Consider the following 23,436-nt stretch of genomic DNA (forward strand, 5'->3'; position numbering starts at 1 on the left):
TTTTTATGCGAATTTTCAGATTTATGCGGTACGTAAACTCGCATAAAAAAGACTTAAGTGTACATGTATTCAAACATTCTTAAAATTTGCAGTCGATTTTGATCAAACTAATGTGTAACTGAACCTGAAAAATCTCGAAATGAATTTTGCTTGAATATTTTCCAATGTCGCATCGATGGTAACAGTGAGTTGAATAGAAAATGGTTCACCTAACGTAATAACATATATTATCTAAATAACAGGAAACATTAACATGTTAATATTTCGGAAAGAAATGCTCTACGTTTTGTTTTTCTATCGATAATCTTCTAGTTGAATTAAACAACAATACAGTACAGTCATTCATCTTAGCGGGCCCGACTTTTGTGATACGCACAGTAGGTATTATTTTGGTAAGCCCATGTGCTAGAGTTGTAGAAACAAGTTGCACAAGCGGTAATATATAACTATGAGAGTAACTATAATGAATTAACATTTGAAGCGTCAATGTGGAAAACATTAAAAATTTTCTAAACAAAATTTTAATTTTGAAAATTCAACATGTACCCACACCGAGTAATGACGGTAGTCTTGTTGATAACGACTTTTTCGTCACTAAGCACACTATCAACATTGTTTATTATTTATCTACGGCCAAAACAAAAAATAAGCGTAGTAAAGATAGATGCTTTGATAAGCGGCGCTTTTTCATTTCAGATGTTTTTTAGTATCTCTCGAGTGTTAAAGAGCGGGGGTGGAAAATGAATCCTTGTAGGCAATATGAAAATCTCCTTACCCAACACAATATACCCGCCCTTTCAAACGACAATTTGTTGAACATAGAAATGCAGTTATCTACAAAGTTTCAAGCACTGCTTCGACACTGAATTATATAAATATTGACTATTTTATCACTACTTGCTAGTAGTTACACTTGCCATAAGTTGTGAAATGACGATAGAGATAAGTCTGAGATGCACATAACAATTACTGCAAAAAACCTTGACTGTTTTCAAGTGGTTGATAGATTCAGCACTATAATAGAACCGTTTTTAAAACCAGAATGTCATGGTAATACTGTACGGATACTTGTTGGTTTTAACTTTACATAACATCATGAAATTACACCTTACGAATCATACAATTGATGAAAATGATGTTGGCTCTTTCCATCATTCCCATGATAAAAATCTTCGTTCGAAACAGAAAATCAATTTCACAATCACCATTCGCTCCCTTGTCTTCGAAGGCTCTGTCATCTTCGTCATATCTTCTACTCGATTAGACACGCGAACAGAAGCAACGTCTCGCGATAAATGATTCAGTCGTACTTCAGCTTTAAACGGCAAAGCACGTTCCAGTCTCGTTGCGATCAATCAACTTGTTGTTAACAAAACAAAATAGCTATGGCCTTCAACAAAGATGAAATGCACGCACCGACTTGGTTGAATGATAGGTTTCTGGAAAAGGCTCTGAAACAATCGGAGAACGACTCGGCATTAGTTGTGACAGAATATAAAATTGTACCCGGTAGCCGCCCGGGTGATCATTATGCGAGTATCATCTTTCGTGCTAGCGTTTCGTTCAAAAGCCGTGGAAAAAACAACGAAATATCGTTGATCGTGAAAACCATTCCAGAAGCTGATGGGCTGAAGCGGGATTTACTGAAAAATGGTGTTGTCTTCAAGACCGAAACCATCATGTACACTACCGTGATTCCTGAGATGCAACGACTGTTCCGGTCGGTGGGTGATGAAACGGAGCTTGGACCAAGGTAAGGATACGTGAACCGATGAAGCAATTGAACAGACACAATCGACCACATGTTTACAAATGAAAACAAATTGGTTCAAAGTTTTGGTTGCTGTATCTTAATTGGTTTTGCATTTGAAATTGGAGCGTCTATATCAACACTAGTTTCTTATAAAATATTGTTCAAAAGAAATTTCCAATCAAACATTTTTTGATCTTGTTTATAAAAGAGACTCAGACTTCCGGTGAAACTCTCAACAAGTGAGCACGTTGTATCGTGATAATGCGGCGACTCGACGTTTCCACACAGCAAGTTTTCCGCTTGTAATCCAGTGAAAGAAAGTCCATTGGACTATTAATGAAAATTACCTGACAATATAGCCTATGTTCCTGTGCCATCAATCAGCGTTATCTCAAGTGAGGTGACGCCAACCAGAAGGAAGAACAAGAATAAAAAGGGACGACTCGAAGCATTGATGTGAAAAAAAAACCGTTTTTATCCACTTAGTGGTGCAATGATGCCTTTCTCATTTTCCCATTTTTATCTGTATATTACAGCAGAATTCCCCGAAATACTACAATTTGAAAATTTCAGAAAATAGTTTTGAAGATTTCTGTTTTATAATACTGCTACATTGATACACTACATTTGAATTTATGTTAGTGAAAATCTATTCAATCATATGTGAGAAAGTGAAGTGAGCTCCATTTTATCATATTTGATTATTATTGCCGGTACTTCCGGAACCGAAAGCTGGATATCGACATAGTGACATTCGGTTCATTCAACCATACACATGAACTACATGAACTAAAAATTTATTTACGGTTCTCTATGACGTTTTGAATGTGGGGAAAAAATGTACCGGTAGTCGGACTTGGATAAAATTTAGCAAATCAATTGTTGGACCATCAATGGTTTATTTGGTTTCAGAGTCTCATGGTCTGCAAACTAGAGAAAATCACTAACCGATATAAAAAGGTGCCACTAGCCAATATAAAAATGAGAGTAGGAGTATAAAACGTGCTCAATCTACCTAGCAGTGAGATGATACCTTTTTTATCAATCCGCATGTGTTTTTGCATAAATATTCTTCTGTGTTTCAGTTCTCATGACATTATTTTAATGACCGTCGAATTAAGCGGCAATTTGAGATTTTATTCATTCGATATTCTGTAATATCGAAACTGCAAATCGGATCGAATTAGAATCTAAAAGTGTGACAAGCGATTGAACATTCCATGATATGTCGGAGTAAGTTGCACTTAGGGTTTACGATAATTTAAGGTACTTCCAGGGCCGGTATTCAGGAACCAGCATAACCCAAACCGATTCGTATGGCCATATGACGAATAAATTGCAATAGTTTTGAGTCCAACTTTATAAGCTTTTCGGGATTGTCATTTTCTATACCGGTTTGAATTTAAAAAATTCATCATCCTGTAATTCCAGAATCAAAAGTCGAGTTGGATAATATTAATTAATTTTGTCTTTGTATCAGGTTTACAACTTTGCTTCCGCCGTTTTTTTTTTTTCAAAGTTAAAAGCTTCATTGCGAAAAAGTGCTTACAGATGTATTATTCAAAGTATTGTCCGTCGCTAGCGACAACTTTCTCTCATCTTTCCGGCAATTTTCGGATCCCGGCTCGAAAAAAGGAGTCCTCTTTTGACGCTATCCATGAAGCAATCCATTTTTCCAAATCTTCGAAGGATTGAAAATGTTGATCTGCCAGGCCGTATGCCATCGAACGGAATAGGTGGAAGTCAGAAGGGGCGACATCTGGGGAATACGTCAGGTGGGGCAAGACTTCCCATTTCAGCGTTTCCAGGTACTTTTTGACCACTTTTGCGACGTGAGGCCGAGCATTGACGTGTTGAAGGATTACTTTGTCATGTTGCTCTTGATATTATGGCCGCTTTTCTTTTAGCGCGCGACTAAGACGCATCAGTTGCGTTCGGTAGCGATCTCCTGTGATGGTTTCACCCGGTTTTAAGAGCTCGTAGTACATCACACCGAGCTGACTCCACCAAAATACAAATCAACACCTTAGCGCGTATCGAACCACCGGTTACGATTCGATGTTAAACCCCCTTACGATTTTGTCTTTTAAGCAGTTGCTCACATACAAATAGACGGCAAATACAGGCTATGTATTTTGACCAGCCGGTACAGCCACGTATCGGAAAACGGCGGAAGCGAAGTTGTACACCTGATAGATCTGGCTTTTCTTTTGCAAAACGATTGAACTTTGAGAAACGATTCGATACTGGAACCGGAATTCGAAAATCGATGTAGCCGAAGTCAGATAAATTCACCTGAGTAGCTGTTCAGTTTACATTTGTTTCAAAATGTTTGAAAATCAATATAAACATCTTTGAGAAATCGTAGTGCGAACTAAATCCGAATCGAAAACTGAATACACCTAAAACTGAAATAAGTTTATTTTGTTATCGACTATCCAAATCTGCAAACCCGATAAACCTGATTAATTTGTGTGGAATAGGCATTTTTATTCTAATCATCCTGTATCCCCTAAACCGGAAGTTGGATCTGACTGAAAAGCAAGATGTTTTATAGGATCTTAAAACTTTTCATTTGAATTTTAGATCGGTTCAGCCATCTACGAGAAAAATGGGTCCACAATTTTAATTTCGTTTCACATATCATCCTGTAGTTCCGGAACCAGAAATCGGATCCAAACATAATTCAGGAACATTGTTTGGGAGCATATGACTTTTCATATGAATCTGAGTTTGTAGAAAACGGTTGAGTCATCTCCGAAAAAAATTGAGTGCAATTATTTGTCACACACGCATTTGCCGATCTCGACGAACTGATTCGAATGGTATATGGTTGTTATGTTCTTCCAGCATTTGTTGCTGTAAGTAGTTTAAATCAAAATAATTATGGAATTGCTTTCAATTGGAAAATGCTGCCATCATTTGGTTTACATATGTCATATTCGAACAATTATTTTGACAAAAACGAACCGTGCTAAAATCGGTCCGAGGCAAAATGTCATGAAAAAGGAGTTTTACGTTATTCCCAAGCATTGCTTTGTCATACAGCGCTCAAAACTCCTACTGCTGAAATAGGGGGATAAGTCGCTTTCAGAAAAATATCGATATCTCCGTTAAAAATGGACGGATTTTACCAATCTATGACTTGTTGGATAGCTATTACCGTGTGGAATCTAATTCTGGAAACATTCTATTTTCAAGGTCAAATGTAAAACTTCGTATAACTCAAAAAAGTAAACATCCGATCTCAAAACCATTCAATAGGGCTCTTGGTGACGGGGAGACCTTTCATTTGCGACTAGTTTGATCAAAATAGGTCCAGTCATCTCTGAGATCTCGACCTCTTAGTTGACAACACACATACAGATACACACACATACACACACGGACATTTGCTCAGTTCGTCGAGCTGAACCGATTGGTATATGACACTCGGCTCTCCGGGCCTTGGAAAAATTTTCTAAAGTTTGAACGAATTCTATACCTATTTTTTATATTTATAAAAAAAGGTAAAAAGGTAGCTTATGAACAAAGTATTCCTGAAATTGACGTTTTCATACAGAGCACTCTATCTCCGAAACCAGGGGTTTGATCCGAATAAACATTAGGATATTCTTATGACATCTTAAGAACTTCTATCTCCGAGAAAAGTGAGTGACATTATTTTCACATTTTTCGTCCATCATTTTCACATTTTTATGCATATCACCCTGTAATTCTGGAACCGGAAGTTGGATGCAAATGAAATTCCGGAACTTTGTCCAAGACCATAAGACCTTTTATACGAATCTAAGTTTGTGAAAATCGGTTCTGCCATCTCCGCGAAAAATGGGTGACATTATATTCACATTTTTAATGCACTATTTCCATATTTTCTATCAAGTTGGGTACATATGAAATTTCGGAACTTTGTTTGGAACCATGAGACCTTTAATTTGAATCTAGGTTTGTGAAACTCGGTTCTACCATCTTCGAGGATATTAAGTGATATTAATTTCACATTTCTGGTGCATATCATCCTGTTATTCTGGAACCAAAATTCGGATCTAGATGATATTCAGGAACTTTGTATGGGACAGTGATACCTTTAATTTGAATCTAAGTTTGTGAAAATCGGTTAAGCCATATCTGAGAAAAGTGAGTGACATTATTTTCACAATTTTAATGCATTATTTTCACATTTTTGGTGCATATCACTCTGCAATTCCGGAAGCGGAAGTCTGTATGGGACTATGAGACCTTTCATTCGAATCTAAGTTTGTAAAAATCGGTTCAGCCATCTTTTAGAAAAGTTAGTGACATTATTTTCACATTTTTGGTACATATCACTCTGTTATTCTGGAACCAAAATTCGGATCTAGATGATATTCAGGAACTTTGTATGGGACCGTGATACCTTTCATTTGAATCTAAGTTTGTGAAAATCGGTTCAGCCATCTCCGTGAAAAGTGAGTGACAATATTTGTCACTCACACATACTCATGCACACACACACACACACACACACACACACACACACACACACACACACACACACACACACACACACACACACACACACACAATTTCCGATCTTGTCGATTAAAAGTTTTTGTCTTTCTCATATAGAAAGGTTACGCAATCAGTAGCGTACCGGATGTCAATAAATTTTCTCAGAGATGGTTGACCGATTTTCACAAATTCAAATTCAAATGAATGGTCTTACGGTCCCATAGACTGCAATTGAATTCATTCCGATCCGACTTCCGATTCTGGAGTTACAAGGTGATATGCATCAGAAAAATGAAACAAATTGTAATTATTTTTCTCAGAAGTAGCGTGACCGATTTTCACAAACTTAGATTCAAGCAAAGACATCATATTAACAAGATATCCAGCACTCACATTTCACGAACAAATCATTGACAACATCCTTTTTAGCGAGCATGGCGCCCATCAGGCGAGTCCGCATCGAATCTCGTACACAGAAGTAGGGGAGAGAAATGTCAAATTCGTGCGCACCAAAATAGCAGCACTGCGCACCCATGCAATTGACATGATTTGTTGAATGTGATGCCGTGCGATGGCGTTGCTGGACTGAAGACTGATTTCTCTCTAAGCTGATAGGGTCTGATTCAAGCGAAAGGTCTTATGGGACCGTTCATAAACCACGTCGACTCACGGGGAGATTTTTTTTAATTTTTTTTAATTTTTCAAGCAATTTAACTTAGTTTAACTAGCCGGCCGCGCGTTTTCTTCGATTGATCAAAACAACAATTGAAATTGAGTATTAAACAAAATACGTGATGCTTGGGAGCAGAATTGTAATTTGTCACATCGAATAACCTTGACAGACTGACTAAAAACATCGTCGATTGTACTGCCCGAAAATCCAAGCACCGGTGTTTGGCAATTACCGCTACGGGTGCTTTTTCTACTGCGTTCGGTGTGTGTTTTTCAACACGGGCACGAAGCGTAGCTTTCAATACTCCTGGTGCCGTGCTCACGAGTGAAGGTGAGTACCGTGCAGAACGGATCCGTATTTTTGCCATGCCTGGTTTCTGGTAGCGACATGCAGCGAACTAACAATATTTACCAATGCCGGCGTGGCCGGCATTGATATTGATCAGCATGCAGGGATAAATGCCGTTTGCACAATGTGGAATCCCCTGTTATTCTTAGTCACGTTGTTGCCTGAAAAATCCTTTCGCAAGCTCAATTGGTCCTGATCAGTAATGGAGTAGAAACACACGAGCGGTCTCTAATACTAATGCTAATGTGAATCATTGTCTCTTTTTTAAGCCAGTTTTTGTAGTAAACTGTAAATGATTACATTTTCGAGCTTTTAATTACAAAGTAACCGGTTTGTGCGAAAATCACATCACATTCCTTCGCGTTTCGCATTCGTCTCATCAGTGATTAAAGCAGTTCAAATTGAACTGCCATTTCCATCTAGCAGTTCAAACTGATTAGTGGTTTAAATTGAGTTGCTAGATGGAAATGGCAATTCAATTTGAACTGCTTTAAGCACTGATGAGCCTAAGGTGAAACGCCAAGAAAACTTTGTATCCTAAATCATTCCTGTCGCAGATTTTGTGCATCAGAACGAAAACAAATGTCCACCAGAGTACTACGTATTGTGGCTCAGAATGGGAGCGTGCTCAAAATAATGTGCTCAAATGTGCCATTTATGAAGAACAAGTGGCTGAATGGTTTCCAAAGCAGTACTGACATGTGCATTATTGAAATCTGTTTGTAAATGCTAGAAAAATAAATCGCAAAAGCACATTATCATTAAATCTTATTTCTTGCTATTCATACTTATCGCATTTCCCCATACCATTAAATTTTCTTTAAGTCATTTTTTTAGCTACCCCATACCTATCGCCATCCCTCGTGCAATACAAAACCAATGTTTAAATTTGCAATCTACGATATAATAGTTCTTCAATCAAGCTCTTCCGCCTAGTTCATCAGGAGTTATTAGTGTTTCACGCGTCATTTCGGTTGTTTTTTTTTCAGCTTGCTCCATGCCTGTAAGTATTTGTTACTAGCTTGCTCCATCTCAGTATTCGTTTCTATCAAAACAATATATACTTTCAATGACTTGCTACGACGATCAGAATGTCCCAATAGAGAAGAAATAGAGAAAACTGGAATCTATTCTTTTAGATTTTAGTCAAATATATTATATATCAATATGGATCACTTTAACGAATTCAATACAAATCGAAAAAGACATCACAGTAACACCATCTCGTGACGGAACAGGTTATTAGTTCAGTCATGATTAATAGTTTGCGTTCAGCGTGCACCCAGAAGTGAAATGTCAAAACTAATTGAGCATGATGCCCACATAGGGGTGTGTTTTTTTACGAAAGTGAATATCGCCTATAAATAATGTAGAATTACGCTCTTTTAGACTTCACTTTCAAGAGTTATGAAGTAGTATTTAACTTTGCTCATGAATGTTATGAATAGTGCTGAAAAGACCAAACCTATAGGCTGTGAAGCCAATGTTTGGCAGATCAATATATACCTTATGATAAAATGATACCTTATGATAAAAAAAGAACCGGAATTTTCATTTTAAAATTCTCGCGCTTGTCCAATCGGTAAACTTTTATTCTCTAAACGTTGGCAACACTTTTATACACATTCTGTCAAATTTTGGCGCATATCGTACGATTAGTTTTTGTTTGGCGTCTATACAAAGAAGTTGAAAAATTTTCGTGTGTCGATTTTTATAATGGATGAAAATTTAGAACAACGGCTCGCCTTCGAAGCGCCATTCGGTCGATTGTTGTGCGGTTTCGACGTCATATTCATAGATCCACACCTCATCACCAGTTATGATGCATTCGATGAATGTGGGGTCACTATCTGCGTTGGAAATCATCTCTTTGGCCACATCAACACGACGCTGTTTTTTAATGAAATTCAGCTTTTTTGGCACCAGCCGAGAAGCGACGCGGTCCAAACCCAAAACATCAGTTAAAATGTGTTCGGCTGATTCATAAGAGATGCCCAACAACACAGCAATCTCTATAATCGGTACAGAACGATTTTGCAACACGTTTTGCTTCGCCGATACAATGTTTTCTTCAGTAACAGATGTTGTTGGGCGGCCAGGGATCTCATCATGATCCAAGCTTGTACGACCACCTTTGAAGCGTTTATACCACTCGTATGCCTGTGTTTTCCCTATACACGATTCACCAAAGGCCTTTTCTAACATTTTCAACGTTTCGGAACACTTAAATCCATTTGCAACACAAAATTTGATGCACGCACGTTGTTCTAAAATTTGATCCATTATAAAAATCGCCACACGAAAATTTTTCAACTTCTTTGTATATACGCCAAACAATAACTAATCGTACGATATGCGTCAAAATTTGATCCATTATAAAAATCGCCACACGAAAATTTTTCAACTTCTTTTTATATACGCCAAACAATAACTAATCGTACGATGTGCGTCAAAATTTGAAAGAATGTGTATAAAAGTGTTGCCAACGTTGAGAGAATAAAAGTTTACCGATTGGACAAGCGCTGGAATTTTAAAATGAAAATTCCGGTTCTTTTTTGATCTCGTGAGTGATCCATATTTATATATACATATAGTATATTTGTATTTGTTTATCTATAGCATGTTTTCTGTATACTTTAATTGAAATACGATGACTTTTTCCGGCACTCTGCTTTATGTTAAGCAACCTTTCTGCATGATGAAGTAAAACTCTCCGCAAAAACGCATTTTTAAACACGAATGTCGACATGTTTGATACTGCATAACGCCAACTTTCGTCGAACGCTACAAATTAATACCAAAAATAAACTCAAGATAGAGTGGTCTGCGATTTTTCATGTATCATTTAAATAAGCCCTCTTGATGAGTTCGGCTCACTGTCGGTTTCAGTCTTTTGAAACAAAACAACAAGCGTCGTCATTGTCGAAACCATGACAATATTTGTCTATATTTGGAAAAATATCAAGTTACAGTACGAATTATATTGAGCGATTTTGCTGCATATTCAGTGATTCTTGGAAACAAGAAAGTGAAAATTACTTAGAATTATTGCTTAGAATTTGTTTAGTTTGTTATTGTATCTTTCGCCGAAGTATTAAAGTCAATTGAAGCAAGAAATCATTATGTGCTGAAGGTAACCATATGATGCTTTTTTCTAACTTTTTTTGTTTCTATGGCATTTTGCCGAAGCTAGTCGACGCTTATTAACGAAGGGTCAATAAAACTACAGTCGATTTTTTTACGGTTACAAAAAGCCTCGAAGTCATGAAGTTTCTACAAAACCGGGGAAAGTGGGCTCCATATGAGTTGAAGCCATGGGACATCGAACGGCGTATAACCACCTGTGTGATTTTTTCCAATGGTAGATAAGGAAAGGGTTTTAGCATCGAATTCTACTGTTTCTAATAAAAAAAATCTGTTTTAATCCACCTAGTGGTATAATGGTGCCTTACTCATATCAATCATACTATCATATATAATACTGTTATATTCTTCAAAGTAATTTTCTTCGATTCTCGAAAGAATAACCGAAATCGGTTTGTTTAACCGTCTACTGATAAAAACTATCAATTGAATAAGATTTAAGGTCGATTTAGAACACTTTTTACGGATTTCACCCTTTTTAGTGATGGTATAAAATTTTTTACACACTTTACCCTATATTTACGGATCCAAAAGTCGGATCTGGATGAAATTCAGGAATTCCGTATGGGTACCTTCCGTTTGAATCTAAGTTTGTGAAAATCGGTTCAGCCATCTCCGAAAAAAGCACTTATTTCACAATTATTTGGAAATTAATTCCGGAACCGGAAGTTGGATCCAAACAATATTCAGGAATTTGTATGGAACCACAAGACCTTTCATTTGAATTTAAGTTTGTGAAAATCGGTTCAGCCATCTCCGAGAAAAGTTAGTGCAGAAAAACGTTACATACACACATACGCACATACACACACAGACATTTTTCACGAAAATAATTACCTTGTTGTAGCTGTAAAATCTGCCCAAAGTAACAAAAAACAAGAAGATAAACGTTGGTGTTGGGTATTTGGCATGTAGAAAGTGTGTGCAAAAATTGAAAGTAATTGGTGGAGTAGTTTTTAAATGAGAATAGCCACGAATTTTTAAAATGTGCTTTCGAGAAAAACGCGTTTAAAATCGAAGGAATCAATTCATTTTCCTACGGGGTGGGTAGGATGTAACACTTTCGAAAAATCAAATTTTGTCGACTTACTTTTACTATGGGGCGCTTTTTAAAAAATTTTCCCTCTGAGAGAGTGATAAGTTTTTGATCGTTGATATCCCTTGTTGTATCTAACGTATTAACATATTTTTTGCTGCATGGCATCAGAAGCATGATCATCAATGATAACATTTTCAATTTTATGGTAAAATCTCAAATAATTCTAAATTAAAGATTTCTGAAACATTTGGTATCAATGGGTATCAAAAAAGAAAACTCATGATGCCTTTCTCGTACCCGGGCCGACGGTTTTGACGTAGTAAACGACATTTTATTTCTGTGCTACCTACTGGCAGACCCTGTCAGCTTGGAGCGAAATCAATCTTCAGTTCAGCAACGCCAACTGACAACTGACCGATCGCATCACACTCACTCTGACATACATGTCATTTTTCTGCTGAACTTGAATGGACGGAGCTCTGCCATGCGATTTCGTGCGATCTGTCGAGTTTCGCTTCGCGTCGCGTGACGCTTTCTCTCTGGCTTCACCCTTAGCGTCTGTTGTATCGTAGCACCAGCCAAGCACGCTATGGTACGCTATGAATCGACTGCGAAATCTTTTGAAACAGAAGGTCAAATTCCACAAAAGGAATGTAGTGCAAAGACTTTGCTTTTTCTTTTATTAAATATGAATTTCGGCACCCGCTAATCTTTCAACATCCCTTCGAGGATGCAGAGCGATTTGTTTCTGTTTTGTGTTACCCTGTCTTGTTTTCTTACCCACTAAACAAATCCTTTCTGCCCTTCCCACGAAGAAAATGATGAGAAGCGATAGCAACGTGTCACTTGAGCTAACTTGTTCCAATTTCTGATGTGCAGTATATTCAAATGTCTTCAATTTCAGACTTTTATACGCGTCCAAGGAACCACATCTAGTAATGATATTCGAAGACCTAGCAAAACGCAATTACGGTATGAAAAACAACCAACTAGACCTGCACGATGCTAAAATAGCTTATAGTAAACTGGCAAAATGGCATGCGGCATCTATGTTTCTGGCCGATACGGTAAGTAGTTTTTGGTAAATCATATCACAGAATAGAGTCTTTTTTCATTCTGACTAGTAGTCTCGATAACGTTCGTATTAAACTTTTTTTTAAGATAATTAATTTTTTAACAATTGGCTTTGAAAAATCTCCTTAAAAATTTTAAAGTAGAAATTATAACAGAAAACTGGCACTCCTAGCAGCGTTATCTTTTTGACGAATTTCGAATAAATAACAAATAAAGGGTGATTTTTCAAGGGGCATAGTATTTTATTTTAAAAAAAACACAGTTTGAGAAAATTGATGAAATGTTTATTGGAATCGAGAGAACGATCAATATAATCATTGTTTGCCACACTCTCTTCAACATTTCGGCCTATATTTCACGAATAATGTGACCGGCCCATAATCCACACCAATCAGTGCCTTTTTTGGGTTACATTGGTAGCTCTTGCAATGTATCTGGCTGGTCATCACTCCAGATGCGGCAATTTTGCTTTTTGATTTTGCTTGTATCCACTCAACCAGGAATGAGTTTCGTCACAATTTTTCGATAAAAAAGTGGATCTTCCTACATCTTTACCAACACCCATTCATGATTAAACTATATAATTATAGGACAAACTGAACCAGTTTGACAATGGCACAAGACACGATTCACACGTGATCTGTCAAAAACAGTGTTGCCAAAAAGATACCAGCAAAAAAATCAGCCTTCAGAACGGCAGCGCAAACCAGTTTTAAATTTGGTTGTTTGAATAAATAAAACTCAAGCGGCATGCTTAGGACATATTCATGAGTGTTCCAGTTCTCGATGAATAACTTATGTCAATTTTGAAATTTACATCTCGAAATTATAATTAGAAAATCTAACCACTTCAGCTGCGTTTTACTCGTGTTTCAAGGCTTTCTCTTATTTTATTATAAATTATATGAAATTATTAATAAGTATGAAAAAAATGGTTACGGTCATCAACCAATTACACAAGTAAAATAAAAGAAAGATTTGATGTTAAAATTTTTACTCTATTGGTTTACCTGTAGCTTATCCTCAAAGTAGAGTGACTATAATCAGAGTGGCGACAGCTGTTCGTTTGAAATGACAGCTCCCAGTTCCAAACGATCAAACGACCTGTCAATTCAATGTAAAGCTCATGGAATGTTTTGAATTGTTGCCAAAATTACGGATGAGATGTCGTCACTCTGGTTATAGGCACTCTACCTCAAAGCATGTTAGTGGCTTATTGGCCGTTATAAAATAGTGCTTCATTTATATACGCTATATTCTCGAATCAAATCTGCTTTTGAATTTCCAGATTCCGGTAATTAAAACTCTTGATAAAGGTATTGGAGCTATTGCAAACGAAGATTTCGAAAATATCTGGACTGCTAATATTAGCCTGCTGGCTAAGGTCTGCCGCGAATGGAGCGGATACGAAATGTACGGTGATCGAGTGGACAGCCTCAAAAAGGATATTCATGAAAAGATTAAAGACATATACCGGTTCAATGAATCAACGTCATACAATGTGTTGAATCATGGAGATTTTCACTTTAAAAATATGATGTACAAAGTTGTCGATGGAAAAACGCAAGATATACTTTTGGTATCTAAGCACAGTTTAAATATTTTGGGTTATATCATATTTATTATTATTATTTCGTAGCTGGATTATCAGGTCAGCGTGTGGGGTAGTCCTGCCATCGACGTAATCTACTCTCTATACAATATGTGCTCTTCAGAAACAAGGGATAACCATCGGAACGAGTTAATCAAATTCTATTATGACCAGTTCGTGGCATCGCTGAACAAATTTGGATATCTGGGCAAAATTCCCCCACTAATCAATCTTCACGTCGAAATTCTGAAATGTGGTCATCTGGGTAAGTTCATCTACAATTTTTGTTATTAGTTGAGAATATTACCTAAACCGTTTACCAACAGAAACCTTCTTATCGGCGGCTTTCCTTCCTTTTATGATATTGACGTTCGAAGAACTCATAGGACAAGTAAACAAAGACGAAGGATTCGAAATGTTTGATCCCAGCGATCCCGAAAAGATGACAGAGATGATGTTAGGCAGCTATCGAAACCCAAAGTACGCTGCTATAATGCAGAAATACCTACCGATATTTATGCATAAAGGTTTTCTGGACCTATAGAAAAAGAAATATAGTGTTTTAATGTTTTAAAGTAACACAAATATCTAACATTCAATTTATATCGTTCATCATTGTATACAAAACATTCGGATAAGTCTCATTCGCTATCACAGTTCGTCAATTTAGTTAGGAGATGAGTATTGTTGTTGAGTTCTCATTGCAAGCAAGTTTTAATATTTTTTTCATAATATGCAAATTCTGTAGTTACCGAAGTATCATTTCTTCTGATCACTGAATATAATCGTAATGGTTCTCTTGCTTTAAACAGTACAATAATTTCATAACGATTTGTAATGGCATCTAATATACTACTCCTAATTTCATTCGTTACTGTATTAATATTTTTTCACTGTTTTATTTACTCAGACCCGTGCGCAAAAATCATTCAAGGGGTCGGTTCAAGGGGGGTTTCAAATGGTGGGGAAGGTGCAAAAATCTAAAAGAAATGTGCATCATCCAGTTGAGTCAGGTTACTTTTTCAAAAATCTGTCTATGACTCAAAATTTTAAAGGCCAAAACCGTAAAGAACTAGGATAATTTGGAAGATCTGGCAAAAGATCTGGTTAGTTTGCGTGTCTGGCGAAGCGAGGAAAATCTGCAACCTGGCAAAGCTGGCGCCATCCACAATATTGACACCAACGTTGCCAGGTATACCGATTTATCGGTATTTATACAGATATTTGACCTCTATACCGCAATACAGATATGTACTCCCAAAATACCGATAATTCACGGATCGTACAGATAAATACCGATTTTCGTTGATAGCAAGCATAGATAGGAGAAAAGGTTGCTGCGAGATCTTTTTTTTTGCTCACCAAAATGAGCTTTAGTGACATTTCCGTGAACTTATGTTGACGAGATTCGGATACCGATATAGTAAAGATAGATTTTTGCGCCAAATACAGATTTTTGGAAAAATGACCTGGCAACGCTGATTGACACTGTGAAACAAATTCTGAGAACGAAGTATGAATTGTCAACTTATTTGCACTTATTTATTTGGCACTTAATGTTGAAAAATCTCTTATGGAGAGGGTGGAAGGTTTACTTTGGGTAAATCATATCACAGAATAGAGGTATGAAAATTCTATAATTCATCCCCACATAAAATTTCTTGCAGCTGCCAGCATAGTGTTTTGGCTACCTGGGCAGCCATGGCCACCAGACGGCTTTCAAAATTGATTCAGTGACGGTTGTCAAATCCAATTTGCCAAAACAAAGTCGCCTGTATCTAAGTTAGCCTAGCGTTTTCATCTTCTCATCTTCGCTGAAAATGTCAAAGATTTCAATGTGGAAAAATCCTGGTGCATACGGTTGTATCGTTTGAGTTGTATATCTGGCAGCGGTGAGGCAGTCGGTCACCAGAGTGTCTGCCAGTCATATTTTTCCAGCTGGCAGGGTTTAGTCAGCCATCTGGCAGCCATGCGTATGTGGGTGAGCTTGCTCTTAGGTGCAGTATTTTATATTTACACTTAAATAAAAATTCACATTCGATTCACTTGATAAATCACGTTAAATGGTTTTAAATGTCAAATTGAATATTTTAAGTGACGAAAATGAATGTTATACGAACATCCCCTAAAATGAATAGAGTCATAACAAAAGGTTTACGTGAATTGACCAAACGTCAAACAATCTGCGTGAATTTCTGGTGTGAAAAACTCGATTTTGAAAATGGCGAACAGCGGCCATCAAAGCGTAAATATTGTAAATATTTGCGAGAAATGTTATTTAGTTCTCGAATTTCGACTCCGGCTTCGGTTGGATGGCAGTGACAACAAAAACGATTTCTGGAGGCTTGTCGATTGGAGATCCCACGACGTTATTAGTTGCTTTTTATTTTCAGTTGCTAATATTATATTTTCTATGCTAATTTTCTGAAATAAACGTTTTATTTTTCATGGTATTTTTCGTTTCATAGATTTATATAAAAATCTGAAATATCTTCCTTGTGACTTCAACCAATATATAAAATAGTAATTCTCTGGTATCTAAATTTGATATGAACTGATTGGTAAATGTGATATGAACAGTACATTACATTTTACCAATGAAACACGTAACTTTTACTGAATTATGCATTAAATAGCTTTTAAATGCCAGTCCATTAAAACCTACGTGAAAAGTAGGGTGGAAAATATTCACATAACTTTTCACGTAACTATAATATGATTATTATTTAGAGTGTATAGTCTTTTTTTCATTCGTCTCGAAAGTTGTGTGTATGGGCCGCTTTACACGAGACCAAATCTAGCGTCATGTGAAAGTTGCACCAAAAAACTGTGGCTCATGTGAAAGTGGCACCCAAATCGAGGAGGAACATTTTGTCGATCGTGGTGACATCTGCAAGTGTTTGCACGTTAATTGAGCAAATTTTACATCAGGTTCATATGTGAGCCTGTATATCTGTTTTCTGTGCCCTTAAGGGCATGTTCAGGAGTGTTCTAGTTCTAGATGTATAATTTATGTCAGTTACAAAATTCAAATCTGAATTTTATAACAAGAAAAACTGGCAGCCCCAGTAGTGTTTTATTCGTGTTTCAAATAAACAAAAAATAGAACGGCATCGTAGACCAGTTTAAAATTTGACAGAAGAACTGGTCGAATAAATAAAACTAGAACGGCTTGCTGGGGATACTTTTGTTCCAGTTTCTGTTATATTATAGATCTTCCATATAGAACTTCAAGCTGCTGAATTTGCTCTAATAAGTTAATTAAAAACTATGTATCATAAGCGGCCCTTACACGAGCATTAAAAATGTCATTTTAAATGATGACTATCTAATAGCGGCCCTTACACGAGTCATTAAAAATGTCATTACTAAAAAATAATATCATTTTAATGAACGTGTAATGGTGCACTAATGACGAGATTTCTAACAAATTTGAAATACATCATTAACGGCCCTTACATGATGACTAACTAATGATGTAATTCAAATTTGTTTGAAATTTCGTCATTAGTGCACCATTACACGTTCATTAAAATGATATTATTTTTTATTAATGACATTTTTAATGACTCGTGTAAGGGCCGCTATTACTTAGTCATCATTCAAAATGACATTTTTAATGCTCGTTTTGGACCCGGTGAACGACCGTAACTAGGTTAAAACCGGGTATAAATAAACGATATAATAATAATAATGCTCGTGTAAGGGCCGCTAATGATATATTTCAAATTTGTTAGAAATTTCGTCATTAGTGCACCATTACACGTTAATTAAATTTTTAATGACTCGTGTACAGAGATGCCAGGTCTGCAGATTTGTCTGTAAATCTGCAGATTTGGGGTATAGTGCTGCAGACATTTTTTGTTGTGCAGACTTTTGCAGACTTTTGAAATTCTCGCAGATTTTTGCAGACTTGGGAAATTCTCGCAGACTTTCGTCTATATTTACAGACTTTTGTAATTTCCGAGACCTTTTTTTTTTTTTTTTTGGTCGCTCTAAGTTAGTTTTGCGTGTCATACTTTATAAAGAAATTGCGGCCAGCAAGACATACTTGCTAACTGCAGATTTTTTTTCAGATTTACAGACCCTGTCTGCAGATATTTGAAATTTTTACCTGGCATCTCTGCTCGTGTAAGGGCCGCTAATAAGAGTGCAATTTTCTTGTATTCTACTTCCAAAATAAAAATTTTCTTGCAAATATTTCATTTGCCCCCATCTTTCAGGAAACCAGTGCGTTGAATTAAGAGATGCCAGAAAGTTTTTAATTTTCCACCATCAAAACAATGACATAACCAAGATATTAAAATTACGAGTATTTTCAACTATCAATTTATAGACAGTACTATTGATCGCATAATATCACCATCATTGATGTTTTGGAACGACGAGAAACCTAGTTCGTCATTATATCTGCTTCAGATTTCTCCATACAATTTAGGTTATTCGAAAACGATACCTGACATCCCTGCAACAAGCTTCTCTTTGCTCGAAAAACGTCAACTCGTTCATTCGGGTTTCCGTTCTACTACAAGCAACACCTATTGAAACGTAAGTAGTCCATGTTTAGAAGTTTTATATTTAAGTAATTTATTATTTAGGGAAGTTTGTGAATTTAATATAAGCTGACATCAATTTAAGTTTAATTTTTAGTACATTTCATCGTTATACATTTAATCTAAGTATTGTATATGTTAGTAATCGTATTATATTCATATTGAGTTGTATAACACGTGTTAATACTGTTTTACACAACTCGTGAAGCTTATACTTTTCATCAAAATTAAAGTATGGTAAACTTAAAAACTGCTTTATAATATAATAAAATTATTTCACTTCACATTTAAATTCATAGCCATGCTTGTACTACGAGTATTGAATTGGCAAAGTACCTAACCTACTCTTATTTTTTCAGAATGGCGGACGCAGCTCCAGCCCGTGGTGGATTTAGAGGAGGTTTTGGCTCTCGCGGTGGTGGGGGTCGTGGACGTGGCGGCGGCCGTGGACGAGGTCGGGGTCGTGGTCGCGGACGTGGTGGCAAGGAAGATTCGAAAGAATGGGTGCCGGTAACTAAGCTGGGTCGCCTCGTGCGAGACGGCAAAATCCGCACCTTGGAGGAAATTTATCTTTACTCATTGCCCATTAAAGAGTTCGAGATCATTGATTTCTTCCTGAACCGTTCGCTTCGGGATGAGGTATTGAAAATTATGCCCGTTCAGAAGCAGACTCGAGCCGGTCAGCGTACTCGTTTCAAGGCATTTGTTGCCATTGGCGACAGTAACGGACACATCGGCTTGGGAGTCAAGTGCAGCAAGGAAGTCGCTACCGCCATTCGTGGAGCTATTATTCTTGCTAAACTGTCCGTCGTACCAGTTCGCCGTGGCTACTGGGGTAACAAGATTGGCAAGCCCCACACCGTCCCCTGCAAGGTTAGTATGGGATGCTATTTATTATGCTACTAATTTCACATGATGAGAAAACGTTAAAACTTATGCGGTTTTCACGGATGGTGGCTGCATACCACTGGCATGACGTTCATAAGCGTCTGATTAGCTAACGATTTATTGTACACTACATTAAGTGTATGCAATGCCTAATGTGTATTCCTTATTTCACAGGTCTTCGGAAAGTGCGGTTCGGTTCTGGTGCGTCTAATCCCGGCACCCCGCGGTACCGGCATTGTTTCCGCACCGGTTCCCAAGAAGCTACTGCAAATGGCCGGTATCGAAGATTGCTACACGATGACCCGTGGATCAACTACAACGCTTGGCAATTTTGCTAAGGCTACTTATGCGGCCATTGCTAAGACCTACGCTTTCCTTACTCCGGATCTCTGGAAGGATCTTCCGTTGAGCAAAACTCCTTACCAGGAATATGCTGATTTCTTGGAAAAGACCAGCAAGACCGGACAGCGCATCATTGAGCTGTAAAAAGCGTCGATGCGCTCAAATAAAGTACCTGCTCATGATGCAGGTATGAAAAAATAAAGCTCTCGATTGAGAACAATAGCTGCTTGTATGCGTTGTCTATCGCTCCGAAATAACCTAGGTAACTGGGTACTATGTCATTCCAATTATCCACCAAAAGACGAGCCATTTCAGTTTTCTTTTTTTTTCAAGGAGGGCGAATCTAACATTTACAACAAATGAAGACAAACACGAGAAAAGGTCCTAAGTGCAAATGACAGTTTCTCTTTGTTTACTTTCTCTTTCGAGTATTACGATCCAATCAGTAATCCTTCCATTTAACACCACAGGATAATAGCAAAAACCATCCGCTTTCGATATGAACTGTAGAATTAGTTGGAAATTACTGGAATTTGCCGTAACAATTGAAAGAGAAACTTTCATTTGCACTTGGGACCTTTTCTAATGTTTATCGAGAAATGTAGAGAAACGCCTTCTATTCATTTAGTTTCTTTTAAGTTTATTTTTTACTTTACTCCTCGTGCGTTTCTCATAAATCGGCTAGTTGTTGTGATAGTAAATATTCGGATAATTTTATAGTTAAATTTATTTCCGGTAGCAAAAGGTGTGAAAAAACATTAAGTGAAATTGTAGGATTTTGAAGCATTCGTAGAGAAATGCTCGATTTGCTTACTTTTGTAAGATTCGCCCTTAAAAATAATTGATTTCTTATTAATAGTAAAATTAACATATTTCCGTGAAATATTTCTACAAAATGCGTGAAATATTTACCAAGCATTTGCATTGCGTATGCATCACAATCATCAATTGTGTTCAAAATTTGATCCATTTATAAATAAAATACGACTAGCAAAATGGTGGGTTGAGCACTTGCACATAACTTCACATTTGATACATGTTTACAACAATTCGGCAAAACACGAATGACTTAACAATCAGCCTAGTCTTGTTTTCTTTGCTGTATCTAGCAAACGTCTCCATGTAGCTCGATCGATGGCCGCTCCTCGCCACGTCACTCAAGGTTCGGATACTTCGTAAGTCCCCTTGATCGATCCACTTTGGTTACAGTGCTCTCTCTTTTTCTTGTGCCTAACGGATCAGATTCAAGAACCATTTTCACTGGGTTGCCGTTCGCCATCCTAATGACACGCCCAGCTCCTCGTAGCCGTCCAATTATAGCTGTCCGTATGATAGGTGGTTCTCCAAGAAGCTGTTGCAATCACCCCTATTATGTACGTCGATCGATTCGAAATATTTCGATCGAATGTGCAATTTCCATTCTGCATTCCGTTCGAGTTGGGTATGAACTCGAATATCATTCGTTCGAGTCGTTAAAATTTCGAACATTACTCGATCGACTTGCGTTCGTATTACTTCTGTTCGGTTTAGAATCGTTCTAATTTGTTTATACAAGTGTGACCGTTTTCTTTTACCAAGAAATGAATAATATATAAAAAAAGAACGTGTAAGTAGTGTTGACAGCTTTGATAGTTAGTGTTCGAAATTTCAAGTGTCCCGAACGAATCATACAAGTCGAACGGAATAAAGAATGCAAAATTCGAACTCGAACGAAAATGTAGATTCGTTCGTATCACAAATCCGTCGGATTTCAGAATCGGGGTGAATACGTAGTTCATACAGTTAACATAGAAGAATTCGTTTTCGAGTAGGATATCGTTTTTTTCGAGCCAGCAACCAACCAACCATGTTCCTGCGAGGAGATATTTCTTTGCTTTTATGTACAAAATTGCCAAAAAAAACTGATGATTTGGCAAGGGATTTGCAGCTGCGAAGCATTGATCAACGCGTTCGTGACGAATAAGATGATGGACTCGAAGCTGTACAGTAAAGAATGCCACAAAAATCGCGTACTGCCTTTTGTTAAAGTCCATAAAGGTCCCGTGAAGTTTTGGCAAGATTTGGCGAGTTGTCACTACAGCCGGAAAGTCATCCTGTGGCACCGCGATAATAACGTAGAGGTTTTGGGTAATAATGAAACGGAAGCTTAAGAAAAGTAGAAAAACGGCTCGGGACGCGACTCAGATGACCTAAGTGTTCCACAACAAATGAAGACAAACACGAGAAAAGGTCCTAAGTACAAATGACAGTTTCTCTTTGTTTACTTTCTCTTTCGAGTATTACGGTCCAATCAGCAATCTTTCCATCTAACACTTCACGTAGGATAATAGCAAAAACCATCAACTTTCGATATGCACTGTAGAGTTTGTTGGAAATTACTGGAATTTGCCGTAATAATTGAAAGAGAAAGTAAACCAAGAGAAATTGTCATTTGCACTTGGGACCTTTTCTAATGTTCACCGAGAAATGTGCCAAGGAAGTTGACTCCGGAGGTCTACAGCGTTTGATGGGAGGAATCCTAAAGAAAGTGCGAACTTTCATTCGAAACGAAGAGAAATGATTGTGTTTATTTTTTTTCTTAAAGTACAATGAATTAATTTTGATGTATTAATCTTATTTGTCCGTCAAATCGTTACTGAGATATGGCTGATATTTTCATTCCGGATTCTAAATGAATATAGCTTTATCACTTTATAGCACTCATGCGAAGATTAACAATTACCTTCGGAGAAAGGCTTCTGAGTTACGGATGTTTTAGTAGATTTAAACAAATTTAACATCGTTAAAGTGCAGTAAATGTATTAAAGGTTCGAGATGGCTTCCCTGCGAAATTCCGGATGTTACGATGAACTTTTCGAGCCTGACTTAATCTGAGCTGTCGTGATAAATTACATCAAAGGCAGAGGAAAGGTCCGTTTAAATAACGTCCGTCTGGAAAACCATTAGACATTGCATCAGTCACATAAAAAATAAACGATAATCACCCAGATTCTGCAATCCGACATATTTGTGATACGAACGAATCTACACTTTCGTTCGAGATCGAATTCTGCATTCTTTATTCCGTTCGACTTGTATGATACGATCGACTCTTGTTCGGGAACACTTGAAATTTCGAACACTAACCATCAAAGCTGTCAACACTACTTACACGTTCTATATTATTTATATTCACCCCTAATTCTGTATTTCTATCGAATCGGATTTTGTCGAACGAATGTAAAAATTTGCATTCTGTAATTCAATCGAGTGATGCTTTTGTATGGAAAATTCGAGCTCAATCGAGATACAGAATCACCCCGATTCTGCAATCCGACGGATTTGTGATACGAACGGATCTACACTTTCGTTCGAGTTCGAATCTTGCATTCTTTATCCCGTTCGAAATGCAGAATGGAAATTGCACATTCGATCGGAATATTTCGAATCGATCGACGTACAGAATAGGGGTGATTACTTGAACGACTTGCGTACGTATTAATTCTGTTTGGTTTAGAATCGTTCTAATTTGTTTATACAAGTGTGACGGTTTCGTTTACT

The 23,436-nt window shown here is 37.2% G+C and overlaps 2 protein-coding genes across 2 annotated transcripts; both read left to right on the forward strand.

Annotated features, from left to right (window-relative positions):
• Nucleotides 1-1,291: 1,291 nt before the first annotated feature.
• Nucleotides 1,292-14,881, forward strand: LOC131431630 (uncharacterized). The gene is made up of 5 exons (XM_058597456.1): nt 1,292-1,753; nt 12,353-12,515; nt 13,811-14,101; nt 14,162-14,378; nt 14,440-14,881. Exons 1-5 carry the CDS (start codon nt 1,386-1,388, stop codon nt 14,655-14,657), a joined length of 1,257 nt encoding a protein of 418 aa, XP_058453439.1. The 5' UTR covers nt 1,292-1,385; the 3' UTR covers nt 14,658-14,881.
• Nucleotides 14,882-18,502: 3,621 nt separating this feature from the next.
• On the forward strand, nt 18,503-20,118 carry LOC131430708 (small ribosomal subunit protein uS5-like). The gene is made up of 3 exons (XM_058595867.1): nt 18,503-18,661; nt 19,026-19,539; nt 19,729-20,118. Exons 2-3 carry the CDS (start codon nt 19,027-19,029, stop codon nt 20,038-20,040), a joined length of 825 nt encoding a protein of 274 aa, XP_058451850.1. The 5' UTR covers nt 18,503-18,661; nt 19,026; the 3' UTR covers nt 20,041-20,118.
• The last annotated feature ends 3,318 nt before the right edge of the window (nt 20,119-23,436 follow it).

Source organism: Malaya genurostris, chromosome 2 (genome assembly GCF_030247185.1).
Source record: "Malaya genurostris strain Urasoe2022 chromosome 2, Malgen_1.1, whole genome shotgun sequence".
In the NCBI taxonomy this organism is placed as follows: Eukaryota; Metazoa; Arthropoda; class Insecta; order Diptera; family Culicidae; genus Malaya; species Malaya genurostris.

What these genes read in the sequence shown, in the direction of transcription:
- LOC131431630 (XM_058597456.1), top strand. Translation starts at nt 1,386, where the DNA reads ATGGCCTTCAACAAAGATGAAATGCACGCACCGACTTGGTTGAATGAT. An exon ending in CTATGTTTCTGGCCGATACG is followed by an intron (nt 12,516 to 13,810) that starts GTAAGTAGTTTT and finishes TTGAATTTCCAG; the next exon opens with ATTCCGGTAATTAAAACTCT. An exon ending in TCTGAAATGTGGTCATCTGG is followed by an intron (nt 14,379 to 14,439) that starts GTAAGTTCATCT and finishes GTTTACCAACAG; the next exon opens with AAACCTTCTTATCGGCGGCT.
- LOC131430708 (XM_058595867.1), top strand. Translation starts at nt 19,027, where the DNA reads ATGGCGGACGCAGCTCCAGCCCGTGGTGGATTTAGAGGAGGTTTTGGC. An exon ending in CCCACACCGTCCCCTGCAAG is followed by an intron (nt 19,540 to 19,728) that starts GTTAGTATGGGA and finishes CTTATTTCACAG; the next exon opens with GTCTTCGGAAAGTGCGGTTC.